General features: G+C 36.9%; 1 protein-coding gene across 7 annotated transcripts in view; it reads right to left on the bottom strand.

Moving 5' to 3' along the window:
• CCDC171 (coiled-coil domain containing 171) overlaps positions 1-14,844 on the bottom strand; it is a 299,366-nt gene that overhangs the window by 20,388 nt on the left and 264,134 nt on the right. Inside the window, exon 27 of one of the 7 annotated variants that reach the window (XM_023728631.1) lies at positions 14,775-14,829. The exons of the other annotated variants lie outside the window; for them this stretch is intronic. Coding sequence (XP_023584399.1) covers positions 14,800-14,829 — 30 coding nt within the window. The 3' untranslated portion in view covers positions 14,775-14,799. Of the gene's footprint in view, positions 1-14,774; positions 14,830-14,844 lie in introns of those variants that run through there. 7 annotated transcript variants of the gene reach the window in all.

The following is a 14,844-nucleotide window of genomic DNA, read 5'->3' as shown; positions in this document are numbered from 1 at the left end:
CTTCTCTGTAAGAGTTGTGGCATTGGTTACTGTCTCCGCCGCCCCGACAACCGTCGCTGCTGCGACAATCTGGGACTAAATAAGATTCATAACTGATGAATGACTGACTGAACAAACCACTCATGCTAGTACTTCATGGGTTTGATCTTATATTGCTATTTGATTATCTCACACATATACAGATTATGTCCCAGTTAGAAGCAGCACAGTATAGTGGAAAGGAACTTCAGGTTCCAAACTTGATTCTGCCATTTATTAATTACATGATCTTTAACAAGCTACTTAACCTGTGTTAGCCTGTGTCCTTATCTGTAAAGTAAGAAGAATAATCTCTTCCAGGGTTGTTATAAGGATTAAATAAAATGATATCCATAAAAATGTATAACATACAGTAGCTCCTCTTCTTCACTTCTTCTCTTACCACTCTTCTCAAGTGATAATAACAACCAAATTTAGAATTATAGCTAACATGTATTGATCATATCTGTCAGGCACTGTGCTAGGTTTAGCTTTATAGGTGTTATTTCAATTAATGTCACTACAACTCAGTGAGAAAGTACTACTATTGACCTCATTTTACAGTTAAAGAAATTATGGCTCAGAAGAGTAGAAAAACTTGCCCCAGGTTGCACACCTTGGCAAGTGGTGGGAAAGGATGTGACTCTTGAGCCACCTGATTCTCATACCCATATGCTTGACCACTATCCTGTCATGCCACTCAAAGAAGACAAAGTGTCAGGCTTATTTTATAACCAGAGTTGTTTTGTAAACATGGTAAGGGCTCAACAAATCTTTGCGGAGCTGGAAATTAAAAGTATATAGATTGCACTTTTACCCATTTACCAGATGCCATCAAGTTGATTCCAACTCATAGTGACCCTATAGTACAGAGTAGAACTGCCCCATGGGGTTTCCAAGGAGTGGTTGGTGGATTCGAACTGCTGACCTTTTGGTTAGCAGCCAAGCTCTTAACCACTGAGCCACCAGGACTCCTAGATTGTACTAGAGGCTAAAAATAAATGTTTCTATTTTTACAGCATATTTTGTCATAGCCCAACATTTAAATACCCATGGTACTGGAGTAATAAAAAAATTTGATGGCATTTACACAAAATAAAAGTTCTAGCCCTTTCACCAGCTTATATGTTGTTATATTCAGAGATAAAATTCAGCACTGAAGTTTTAAATTACACTAGAAAATTTAAACTTTAATTTGAGATTACTTTAAAGATGTCTTGTGCCTGACAAGACAACAATTCCCATTTTCTTCTCTTGGATGTTCAGATTCCGTGACATGGTTAAGGTTGGAAAAAGAGGTGAAGGATTTTCCCAGATGGCCTTTGTTCTTTCTTTTCCTAGTTTTAGTCTCTTCCTTCACACCCGTGTGCTCCCAGTGTACTCCTGCCCTGGGAATCCTGACACACCTGATAGTAGAGAATCCTAGAAATGGTCAGGAAAGGCAAAGGAGACGTTTTTCCCCCTGTGCCTTAGAAGTATATACTCCCAAACAACTCAGAGAGAATTTGAAACATAAATATATCCATACTTCAAATATGTAAAAAGGTACAAAAATTGAATAAATAAAATTTAAGTGTTACATGTAAAAAAATGCCATTAAAAAATTGAAATGATAAGCAGGTAAAAATATTTGTAGCACACATGATAGCCATGGTGTGACTTTTTTAATTTACAAAAAGGTCATAAAAATCATGAAAAAGAAAAACCTAATTAGAAGACAGGTCAAGAATACTATCTTTACTGAATTTGGTTATAACAAAAATAAAGCAAACTGTCAGTGGCTTGAATAAAAGTTTATTTCTCTCTGATATGGCCGTATGAAGCTATCAGGAATCTAGGCTGTTTCTATTTTGCAGCTGCAGATCCTCTGTATGTGGCTTCTACCTTATGGTTCAAAATGGCCTCTCAATTACATGCTATAATATCTGCATTCCAGCCAGAGGAAAGGAGGACAGAGCAAAGAAGCATGCACCCCTTTCATTTAAAGGCACTTCCTAAAATTACAGCACTTCCGCTTACATCCCATTGGCTGGAAGTTAGGTCTTACAGCTAACTGGAGTGAGTCTGGGAAGTATAGTTTCTTTGTTTTTCTGAGTGATCATATGCCCAGGTGAAAATCAAAGGTCCTACTGCCCTAGTGGTGTAGTGATTAATAGCTCGGCTGCTAACCAAAAGGCTGACAGTTCAAATTCACCAGGCACTCCTTGGAAACTCTGTAGGGAAGTTCTTACTACTCTGTCCTGTAAGGTCACTATGAGTCGAATCCACTCCACGGCAACGGGTTTGGTTTTTTTGTTACTAAGAAAGAAAGCAGACATCAGGAAACTACAGGCAGCCTTTGTCCCAGATACAAACGGGTTTGTGTGTGTAAAACAGACATTAAATATGAAAAGGTGCTAAACTTTACTTACAATTAAAAATGCAAAACAAAACATGTCAATGAAAGATTACTTTTCAGCTACGAGGCTCTCAAAAATTTAGATGTCTGATGATACCCACTGCTAAAAAGATGAGGGTAACAGCAAGTTCGGACAATGTAGGTAGGATGTAAATCTGCACAACCTTTCTGAAAGACAAGTTTTAAGTACACATTCCTTTGATCCAGCAACTCCACTGCCAGGCATTTCTCCTATGGCGAGACTCTCAAAATTTCACCAAGATACGCATACAGATGTGTTCATTGAAGAGTTTTTTTATAGAAAAAAGATGTTAAGTGTTCATCGATAGAGGGCTATTTAAGTGAAGTATGACACAACCATTCAAAAAAAATGAGGAAGATATGTAAGTGATGATAGAGAAATACATTCTAGTGCAAAAAAATATTTGGGACAGTATATACAGTACTCTTGTATTTTTAAAAAATAAGCATACATATATACATATAGCTAGGCATATGCCTTGTTTTTTTTTTTTTTCCTTCTCTGAAATGAATCAGAAGAAACTGTTAACTATCTTTGGAAAAAAGGACTAAATTGAAGTGTGGGTTAGGTGAAAAAGCTTGGAAAGTTTAAATTTTTCTTTCCATGAGTTTTTATAGTTTTTTTAATCCTAAAAACTATTTGAATCACAAACGAAGGCTACGAACTGGCACTTTACAAAAGTAAAAATCTGGTTGGTTAGCAAATAAATGGGAAAAAAATGGTAACCTTCACTAGTAATCATAAATTGAAAGTAAAATGAGATATTTATTCCCAGTCAAAATTGAATTTCAAAAATTATCATACTAAATGTAACTGAACTGACACTGTCACTAGTGAAATAAGCACTCATAAATGCTAGTGATTGTACAAACTGATAGAACCATTTAGAATAATTAAGCAGCTATCTTAAACAGATAATGCCATTTGATACAACAATTCCATTTATGATTTAAAAAAAAAAACAACCCATTGCTGTTGAGTCGATTCCAACTCATAGTGACCCTATAGGACAGAGTAGAACTGCCTCATAGGGTTTCCAAGGAGTGGCTGGTGGATCCGAACTGCTGACCTTTTGGTTAGCAGCCAAACACTTAACCACTGCATCACCAGGGCTCCCCATTTATGATTAGGTTCCTTATATTAATAATAGCAGACAAAAACTATAAATAATCCAATATTCAACAACAGAAGTATCATTCAGTAAACTAGGTTATCGCCACTTGATAGAATATTATGGAGCTATAAAACTTATGTTTGTAAACCTTTGGATAACACAGACAAATCCTTAGGCTAGACCAGGGTCAGCAAACGTCTTCTGCAAAGGGCCAGATGGTAAATATTTTAGGTTTTGCAGGCTGTATGGCCTCAGTTGCAACTACTCGACTCTGGTATTTGTAGCACCAAAGTAGCTGTAAACAATATGTAAATGAATAAGCAAGGTTATGTTCCAATAAAACTTTATTTATGGACACTGAAATTTGAATTCCATAAAATTTTCACGTCATGAAATATTATTCTTTTGTTTTCCCCCCAACCATTTAAAAATATAAACACCGTTCGTAGCTCACAGGTCATACAAAAACAGGTGCAGTTAGGTCTGGCCCACAGGCTACACTGTGCTGACCTGCGTGTTTAGACTATTAAGTGAAATGGTGATGCACAAATTACATATAGTACCTGTTTTGAGGTACTGGAACGTTGGGTTTTTTTCTTTTTTATATTCGTCTGTATTTCCAGAGTTATCTACTATAAGCATGCTTTAATTTTACAACTAAAAACCCTTTATTAAAAAAGACTAATTCTATAGATACCAAAACCTATATTTTAGTGTAGTTAAGACTCTGAAAGGTGTGGTCAAATGAAAAATGTAATTGCTTAGTTAAAGGTCTCAGAGGGTGGGTCTTTAACCAAATGTTTTGCAAGTTTTGAAAAGATTTCCATTTAGCAGAGAACACTCTCTTATTTCAATATTTTCAGTTATCTAACTCAAATTCACAAGCTGACCTTGAGTAAACACACACACACTATCACACAGAGGAACTTGTACATTTACTCTGCACAAATGCAGCGTCTTATGTAGAGAGCTACTTACCACTTGTATGCCTTCATTTTACTCCAAATGGCACTTTCAGCTGCCAAATTACGACGTCTGTGGTTAAAATGTACACACGTCACACTCTCTATGGGAACTATCAGGCAAGGGTATTCTGACCACTATTCATTACTGAGGAATTTCCTCTTAAAGTTATAAAACCTTTTTTATGCAATGTCAAAAATTTAGTAATAATCTGGAGGCTATAAACTTCGACCTTTCAGCAGTATATTTTTCTATGAGTGGGATACCTAACCATGCACTCAGGTAAAGAGGAGCAGGCAAAGGGAAGAATCACCTAGAATTTAAAATTACCTGAAAGAGATGACTTTCCTAAACCTTACTGACAATATAAATATCAGTCAATCACACATCTCAACAAAATTAGCAAGAAATTCACACTTCAAAATTTGATACCCATTTTTTCTTCCAGGTCCCTCCCTCCACTGCTATTTCAGGTCATGTTCTCTCAATATTGCACTCTGTCACATCTAAAATTCCTCGTAATTCTTTCTGGGATGCTACAGTCTTTATCCCCCTACAGCCCATCCAAGGTGTAAGTCCTATATACAGTGAACCCTTTGATCTGTTCCATGGCTGGACCTTTCTCCGGAGGGACTATCTTCAGTGAGAGAAAGGCCCTTCAGATGTAAGGCAAGTCATGTGACCTGGGGTTCACATCTGTGGAAGGCCCTCAAATCACAACAAACACTGGGGAGTATGTTCCAAGACAAATCACTTTAGCTAGCAATGACATTTCCTTCACAAGACAGGTAGGAATGCTATTTCTGATAGAATAGGGGCCATTTCCAGTGGTCTCAAACCAAACCCATCCCTAGGGAGAACATCCTACAAAACTGTGAGAATAATGTAGTAGCCACAAAATTCCAAATAATGAACCTACAGGTTACATTTCAGGAGTCTGTTCCCTACATTATCAATTCTGTATGACAGACTTTCTCCATGTTTGAATAATGCATAAAGAACATCTAAACCCAAATCCACCATTAGTATCCTAAATAGCCCTCTTCATTAATTTTTTCAATAAATCTCTATTGAGTGGGTACCTACAATGTGCCAGATACTGTTTTAAGCACTGGGATACAGCAGTGAATAAAACACATAAAAAACCCCATCCTCAGGGAGCTCACAGTGTCCTCAACTAATCCGCCCGTTCTTCTTAAATTATAATTTGCTGAAATACCATGGAACCACAATATCTGCTGTTTTTGTAGTACTAGCTTTGACATATAATGGCACTGGGAGTTTCCCAGTCTCTTGTTTCATGGATACAGACAAGATTCCAGTAATGAGTCAAATTTCCCTGGTCCTTCCCTGACCAGCACATACAGCACCTCAAGTGCCCTGCACAGTGACCCTTCAAGAATTGTTGGAGGCCCCAAATCTCTCCACCAGGTCCCGCCTCCAGTGTATGAGAGGGCTCACTGTGCTCTACACAGAACCAGCCTTATGGTCACCCTTCCTTCTCTGTCACCTGAGAACCGTGGCAACTCTGACTGGAACCTGGTGTTTCAGAGTGTTTGTCATAAAGCACTTCCGTCAGCTTCCATCTATAGGTCCTCTTACTAACAGCCCAGATGCCAGTCCTTTCACCTGTGGGGAGGATAAGCACTCAGAAGTTCTTGCCACTTCCCATCTCCTCCTCTGGGTACCTGCACACAAAACCACCACTCGTCCTGCTTCACCAATCACCAAAGCCTCATTCAAACCAACTCCCTAAGAGCCTTACACCAAATTTTACAAAAGGCCTAGATTTGTTTGAAATGCAGTTTAGGCTTAGGGTAGGGCATCTACTAGATGATGATTTTTACATAGGTTTCAATGATCTTCAGTAAAAAAATTTCCAACAGTTATTTATTTGTCTCTTTGCCTTCTCTAGCCTAAATTCACTTTAAATTTTTGTAAACAAGTCATCCCTTCACACTTATCTCTATTTTCTACTTCATCCCTTATTTATTGTATATTTCCTGTTTTATTTGCGAATATTCAACTCTTCTATCAAAAATAAGAAAAAACAAAGATAAAATTCATTAGAAGTGTTAAGCATGATAATGAATCAGCAAGTAGTTTGTGAGACATGGACAGATATATGTTAAGCATAGATTATAAAGTACCCCAGATATGTTATAGATAGAAAGGGATGGAAAGACCACGTCATAAGGTAGAGATATGCTGACAGTTGTGTCATCCCTAAATCCCCCTAGAAATGCAGATAAAACCCAAAGCTATTCAGCAGGCCAAGTGGCAAGCTCTAGCTATTGGCCAGGTGTATTTGTCCTTGCATCTCTCCTAGAAAGCAAAAGCATATAAGTGGCCCCAGGCACCTTTTGTCTGCCAGCCTCGTTTCTCAAACCTCAACTCTGACCCTCATAACTTCACAGAGTGGAGAAGGCTAATGCAGTAGAGAGGAAAACAGGCCACATGAACATTGCATAAGCAAGGAGTCAAAATGGCCCTTCCACTCACTTGCACCCTACCATATCTCTTTTGCTTCTCACTGTGTGTTTTAAATTGATTGAATAAACTATGTGATTTGAGTATTTTAATTTGGTCTGTGAGACCATCTGTTTTGTGACTGCTGGGCTAACTTACCTGGTAGTGTACTTGGAGGTTCCCATAATAGCAAAGTAATGTCCCAGAGAACACCTTTGCTCCCTGGTCAAAACGCTGATCCTGATGTGTGCCTTCCTTCTTCCTGTCTTAGAGCTTCTTTTGCACTCTGTCCTCTCAATTTAGAAAGAGGCTTCTTTGTCAGGTTGACTCCTACTGTTTTACAAGACTCACCTTAGGTGTCATCTTTCCCCAAACCTGCCCTGCCATCCATCGGCTCTCCCACACATTTGGGTTAGATGCCCCTCCTCTGTGCTCTCCCAACATCCCATGCATGGATGCACAGCAGCACAGTATCATAATGCTCTGTCTGCTTAGACCTGCACTGCTCAATACAGTAAACCTAGCCACATATAGCTATGCAATTTTAAATTAATTAAAATTAAAAATTATAGTTCAGTTCCTCAGTGGCACTAGACACATGCCAACTGCTTCGTTTTCATCATTTTCAACTGCGACATTTTCATCATTACATTAAGTTCAAACGGACACTGCTGGCTTGGTGTGGTCATTCCTGAAGGCACAGGCCATTTTATTTGTTTGTTTCTGTATTACTAATAACTGTCACACAGCAGATATTCTATTCTTTATGTTTGCCTAATGTTGAATGACTGAGTGGACTTACTCTGATCCATCTCCTAAAGAAAGCCAACAAGTAGAGCATGTTTTGTTATTAAACTTTCCTCTTTCTGAAAGTGTTTTCATTTCACAAAGTTTAATTTTCATTTTCTTTAATTCCAACTTTCTTCCATTCCTCTTTTCTAGAGTGTCTAAGGCTTCAGAACACCACTATTCCTTTCTATGTTTATGTTTCTTGACCTTCTGGTACTATCGTTAAAGCATTTGACTTTAAGCCAGTGGGGAAAGAAGGAAAAAAGCCAGTGACAAAAGACAAGAGGAGAGTTTTCATGGCAAGTGTCCATTCTCAGGACATCCGTGCAGCAATCCTAGCTCCCTAAAGCTACATTTTCTATATCGAGAGAAAAATGCATTGCTTATTCCACTGCTTTAATTGTCAACTTTCATACTCTCTAGAGAAAAAGATTCTATTATAAGCTAAATTTCCAGGCAGTCTAATTGTTTGATGTAAACCTTCAAAGTTTCCTTTGAGTTGAATGTCTATCTGCTTGGGCAGAAAGGGGGAAAAGAGGGAATTTACATTCACTTTGCTAAACATTAGCATCTTTTGTTCAATCATTTGAATGCAGGACAGTTAGGGGGAAACAGCTTAGAGAACAAGAGTTGACACATACAGTGTAAAATCTTTTAAGGTGCTTGGATTCAATGAGGGAGAAAGTGAGACGGAACCATATTTCAGCTTCCTAACTGTGCTCCAGTCTGCGGGAACTTTGTGACAGGTCTCTGTCTCTCAGCTACACTTGACTGGCTTTCGCTGACATTCAGCTGTCAGACAGCAACCCTTTACCAGGCCCCTAACATGCTCCACAGCTTCACCCAATTAACTCGCTTTCACTTGACACGGCAGCAAAAAGCTTCATAATAGGTGGTCAAGGTGCATGGTGTCTGCCTGCCCTCGAACTGCTCACACACAGCAAGATGTTTAACTACTTTTCTTCTTGCCCGTGTGCTCAGAACTAGTATGACTGCAATTTAGTCATTCCGTACATTGAACTGGACAGGAATCTAGGAAATATTATAGTGATGTATTAAGTTGCTCAAAAACAGATTTCTAGATGACTAAGTTAAATTTCCAATCAGTTCTTAGGCCCTATTGAGAGGAATATTTGATTTTTAGATTATCAAGATGTAATATAGACTAGCAACCAATTTATAGTTTGTTTCCCCACTGTATCATTAATAATAGTATTGCAGGAAGATGACCCGGAGTAGAAAAAGACCATTTGAAGAGTAAGGGAAAAACAATCTAGGCACAATTAAAAAGTATAGAATTTAGCTTTTGCTCTTAAAAATATACTTCTTGACAATCTCAACAATAACTGTTCTGTAATTTTTATCATGCTACTTAGCTTTTCAGATGAAATATTTTATATGTAAAAATATGTTTGGCTAAGAAATAGAATTTGTTATAATTACTTCAAAAAATGATCTGAGTTATCTGCATATTTTCTCTCCCCTCCCAATATTTTCAGACTTAAATATCTAATTAGGTTTTATTTATTTGTACTCTGAAAATCTGAATATTGTGAAAAAAATCAATGTTACATAAAGTGAAAGAAAAGTAATATAAACCACACTCCCTTCAGAAAACTACATTTGTAAAGCTATGTGCTGAAGAGACCACAGAAAAAGTTTGTTACTGACATCCAAATGATGATCCTTACAGATCATCACTAGATCCTTACAGAGATCCATACAGAGATCAAGACAGAGTTATGATTTCAATTCCAAGTACCCTAGCAGTAACCCAAACTGAAAATCTAATCACAGAAACGGTGAATTCTAGACTCCAAGCAGGGATTTACCACTACTTCACACCAAGGGAAGCAGAAGTTGGCCATACCTTGCCATTCTAGGAGTCTGGGAAGACTCTAAGCTTCTGGAATCAGGTCTTCAAGTTACAGTGCTTTTGTGGCACGCCTTCAAATTGAAGTAAATATTTCTCTACGTAAGATGAAAATTTGTTGATTGATCCCTGTGCATTTTTTATCAGAAGCTCAAGGCAGGGGTAGATATTGAGTGAATTGCTGGACAGTTGTGAAATCATCCCGCCTCCTACTCATATTCCTCTTTCCATACTATTAATGATTTAAATGACAATTGTTTATTTTAATTTATCCTAATAGCAGCTATATTACCTAAAATGTCACTACTGTGTACATGAAATCACTATCATTACTAAAAGCGCATACTTATTAATCATACGAAATATGTAAAAAACATGTACCAAGGATGATAATCTGGCTTTCTCTATATCTTGCCATTGAAGAACTGTCACAAAGGCCATGAATGATCTCCATTGCTGAGTCAATGAGCATTTCTCAGATCTTATTTAATTTCTTTGTAACACTGTTGCCATCAATGTTGGATAATGGACATCAACGGCCTGTACATCACTTACTTCTGATTTTCTTTCTACTCCTTAACCATTTCTTCTTGTCTTCAGACCTAGGTCCTTTACCTGACCCCTAAACTTTGGTCTTCCCCTAGGTTTTATCTTCAGCCTCTATATATACTATCTCTTCTACTCCAACCACTGGACTTACATCTTAATGACGCCTGCATCCTAACGATTCCCCAAATTTTATTCTCACACCTTTTTCTCCTGAGCGCCTGATGTTTACTTAATTGCCTTTTTCACTCAACTCCTGAAATTTCACAGGCAATTAAATTCCATAGGTTCAAAACTGAACTCACCTTTCTTCTCTATCCTTCCCCAACCCATATGCCTTCTGTATTCCCAGTGTCCATGGACAGCATCACCATTTATCCAGATGATTAAGGCTACAAACCTAGGAGAGACTCCTTTGTTCTCACCTCCCATATCCATTCATTCATTAAGTCCTGTCAATTTTACCATCTAAAATCTCATCCTTCTTCTCCATCTCCACTGTTACTACTCTCACACAAATACTTATCACTTCTCACTTTAATATAACTTATCACAGTTCATTATAAGTATTCATGCATATGTCTGACCCCTCACAAAAACAGGCAGATTCCCAAGAGAAAGCACCTTATCTCATCCTGTTAAGCATGTAACATGATGTAGGGTTTTACAATGAGGACTCTGAGGATACATACCTATGCTCAAATCTGGATTCTACACTTGATAGTTTCTTCATCTGAAGAGAAGAGACAATAACCCACCTCAGGTAGGATTAATGAGGATTAAAGGAGATAATATACGTAAAGTCCTCAGCATAGTGCCTGGTACAGATTAAGCACTCAGTAAATATTACTTGTTGTTTTCTTCTATTACATCCTTACCAATTGCCAAAGTATATAACACACATAGGTGCTCAATAAATGTTTGATGAAGGAATAAGTAGTTACTTCTTTGGTTATTACTTAATTTTAGTATGATGTAAAGAGTAAAACTGTCCATGAAAAATATGAGTGATGGATTGAAAACCTTGAGTTCTGGTGATATCTTTTTTTTTTTCCTTTTAGATATAAATAAGATGAATTGAAAATACTTAAATTTTAAAAGTTAGTAAGATTCTGGTAAGTTTCTTAGGTTTTTTTTTTTTCCCAGAAAAGAAAACAGAGCCAGCATAAAGAAAAAAGCAGAAGTTTTTTATTGTTCCATAGTCATTTTTTATGTAGCCTCCTAATATAAAGACTAGATGGCTTACTTAATTTAATCTGAGGAAGATCTTATATTTTAAGGAATTTTTAAGGAATGTGAATGCATAGTTTATTTGAAATGAAGGTCTTACTTGGATACCTTTTTTAACTTTTAAAGTTTTTTTAAATTTCTTTTTTTCCCCTGAAAATAGCTTTACAATTACCATCACAAAGTTACTAAACATTTTAATCAGACTAAGAAACAGGATTGATAAGATATAGGAGTGTTTCCAGAACTGAAATGTACCCAAAATGGCAGGCCCCAATAAGTTAATACATTTTATGTCCTTTAAATAAAGACAAACCAGAAAACATAATTATCCTTTAGAACCAATAAAAATTACTAATGAATATTTGGAGTATACACAAAAATCTGCCAAATTTTTAATTCAATGTTAGGTTATAGCTACCCTGAATAGTGCACTACATCAAACTTACCAACATGAAAGGGTTATTATTCTTACAGTTTTGGGCACAGGGCATCCATATAGTTCTAAAACTTCAGGCTGTATTAATAATAGGTTAACTATTAGTTCCACAAAAACTTGTGGACTTCCTAAACCCAATTAACTTTTAAAGATTATTGTTGGTGAACATTATTTCCATTGAAGCTATACATTTAGTCTTCAAATGTGACTAACAGATGAAGCAAATTTTTTTTTAAGCCTAGTCACATCTTAAAGTGAAAAAATTTTCTTCTTTCATTTCCATTTGCTTAATATTTTACCTTTATTATAAACCAAATATGTTTAGAAAGCAGTAGGGTGTATTTCGAGTGTATTAAATGATATGATAAACATAAATTTTTATCCAAAAATTCCACAAATATCCTATGAAAGAAATTTTGAATGTCTAGGAATGTTAAGGTCTAGGAATTTCTATAATATATGTGCAACTATAATTTTCTAATAAAAATATGAACAAATGATTTATAAGAACAGTGATACACATCATTTGTTGTTCATTATCCAAATTCATGTTATAGCAATTTCTTGTCTCTCCCAAATCCCAAAGTAACTTGATTTGTTAGGATTATGTATTTCACTTTTTAAATGGACGTAATTTTATTATAATAGAATTTAATTTATGCAATAAAATTTAGGCAGATTAAAATGTTAATTTTGCAACCTAAAACACAAAATCCCTGAATTCAGAACCGAAGTATTAACGTATAAAAGCACTATCTCTCCTTGCCATCAGTAAATCAAGCATTTAACAACAGATCTTGAAACCTAACTAAGTAGCACGTATGCAGGCAAAGCTACAAAAATGCCAATCAGAATGCCACTAATGCCAACTACAATGCTCTGCCCAGAATGGGAAATTGCTCTCGGGCCTTGGTAGTTCCTTCCAACTTTGAAAATAAATTAAAAATCATAATTCTATTAGAATTATATTAGAACATAATGGAAGTGGCAATAGTAATAATAGCAGGAACTTTACAAATATCCTTTCATTTTATCTTTATAGAAACTTAGAGATAAGAGCCATTGTTATCCTTATTTTTAAAGCATTCTCAGGGCACAGTGGTGATGCAGAGGGAGAATTCTTGCCTTCCATGAGGGACTCCTGAGTTCAATTCCTAGCCAACACACCTCAAGTGCAGCTACCACTCGTCTGTCAATGGAGGCTTGTGTGCTGCTTAATGCTGAACAGATTTCAGTGGAGTGTCCAGACCAAGACAGACTAGGAAGAAAGGACTGGCAATCTACTTCCAAAAAATCAGCCAATGAAAATCCTATGGATCACAACAGTCTGATCTTGTTGTACATGGTGGCCGACTTCCTTGCAGCTAACAACAACAAAGCACTCTCACTGAGGTTGTTAACTGGACCAGGATCGCATGGTGAGCAAGAGATGAAGCCAGGATTTGAATAATCCCACTGTAGAGTCCACACACCTAACCATTAGGAATGGGCTCTTGAGCTCGACTGCCTGTGTTGACTCCTGGCTTCACTACCTGTAAGCTATGTAATATGAAGATAACAATAGTACCAAAGAATAACACCTACTCATAGAAGTATTGGAAGTATTATATGAGTTAACACATATAAGACTCAGAGAATGTTGCCTTATACTTGGAAGGAACTGGATAAATGTTAGTTATTCCTTCTCCTCCTCTTCTATACCAACTCTCTGGTTCAAATATCATATATACCAGCAAGCCCTGCTCTGTTTCACGTTCACAGATTGTGCCTTTATCTGGAAGATAGGTTCCCTTGGTTATAGGCAGGTTTCAATAAAAAAAAGTATAGATGACTTAGGCCAAAAAATAGAAGTGGTGGTCACGATGGTTTACAAAGAACCAGCAGTCTCAGCTGTTTAGCTTACTAGCTTGGTGATGCTGGCCAAACCACCCAATCTTTCAGATTCTCACAAATGACACCCTTCTCACAAAAAGTTGTGAGGCTATATACATGGATATATTTTGAAAACTGTGAAGAATTACAAAAATAAAATAAAATAAAAAATCATCATCATTAGTGCAAAAAAAGACAATTCACAGCTTGACCTCAATAGCTTGTAGGCCAGTAGCATCCTGCCTCTGCTCACAGAGTTCTCCTTGCCTGGAATCCCTTGTTCAAAGCTTATCATTCCTTCAAAATCAAGCTCAAATACAATTTCTTCAAAATATTCCCTAACCACTCCAGTCCAAATAAGTCTCTTTTCAAACTCCACAAGCATTTATCATCATATTGCACTACATGAGACTGTCTTCACTCACCAACTAGATTATAAATTCCATCAAATCAGCGACTCTTCATTATGCCTTTTTGTATTCAATCCATGTGCAGACACAACTATCTTTCGTGCATAAAAGATGGGAAGATAAAGGGCTGTAAAAGATGATACTTTTTTCAAAAGGGAACAGAATTCATTGACTGATTCAACAAATCTCTGTTGAGCACATAGTAATGAGTCAGGTACAGTGTGGCTATAAGGATGAATAAAATACAATACCTAACTTCCAGACTCCAAGCTTAGCAAAATCAAAACTGTACTTAGACCTGCAGGTCTTGATCTTGGCCTAGTTCTAGATGTACGGATCTGGTCTAAATGGATATCAACGATCTGGCACACCCACTGACAACAGTAAGTTTAATTTGGGCACCTGACTGTTTTTATCTCTTGTCCTAAGCTGATATGAATCACTAAACAAGAGGGTTTACTAATGCTCAAACAAACAGAAAACCCCACTGCCATCGAGTCAATTCTGACTCATAGTGATCTTACAGGACAGAGCAGAACTGCCCCATAGGATTTTCAAGGCTGTAAATCTTTATGGAAGCAGACTGTCACATCTTTCTCCTGTGGAGCAGCTGGTGGGTTGGAACCACTGACCTTTTTATTAGCAGCTGAGTTCTTTAATCATTGCACCACCAATGCTTCCAAGACCTCCTGAAAACCCAAAAA

Source organism: Trichechus manatus, unplaced genomic scaffold, assembly GCF_000243295.1.
Source record: "Trichechus manatus latirostris isolate Lorelei unplaced genomic scaffold, TriManLat1.0 scaffold00025, whole genome shotgun sequence".
Classification (NCBI taxonomy): Eukaryota; Metazoa; Chordata; class Mammalia; order Sirenia; family Trichechidae; genus Trichechus; species Trichechus manatus.
Note: the sequence above shows the minus strand (reverse complement) of the source record. Positions and strands in the feature narration are given on the sequence as shown.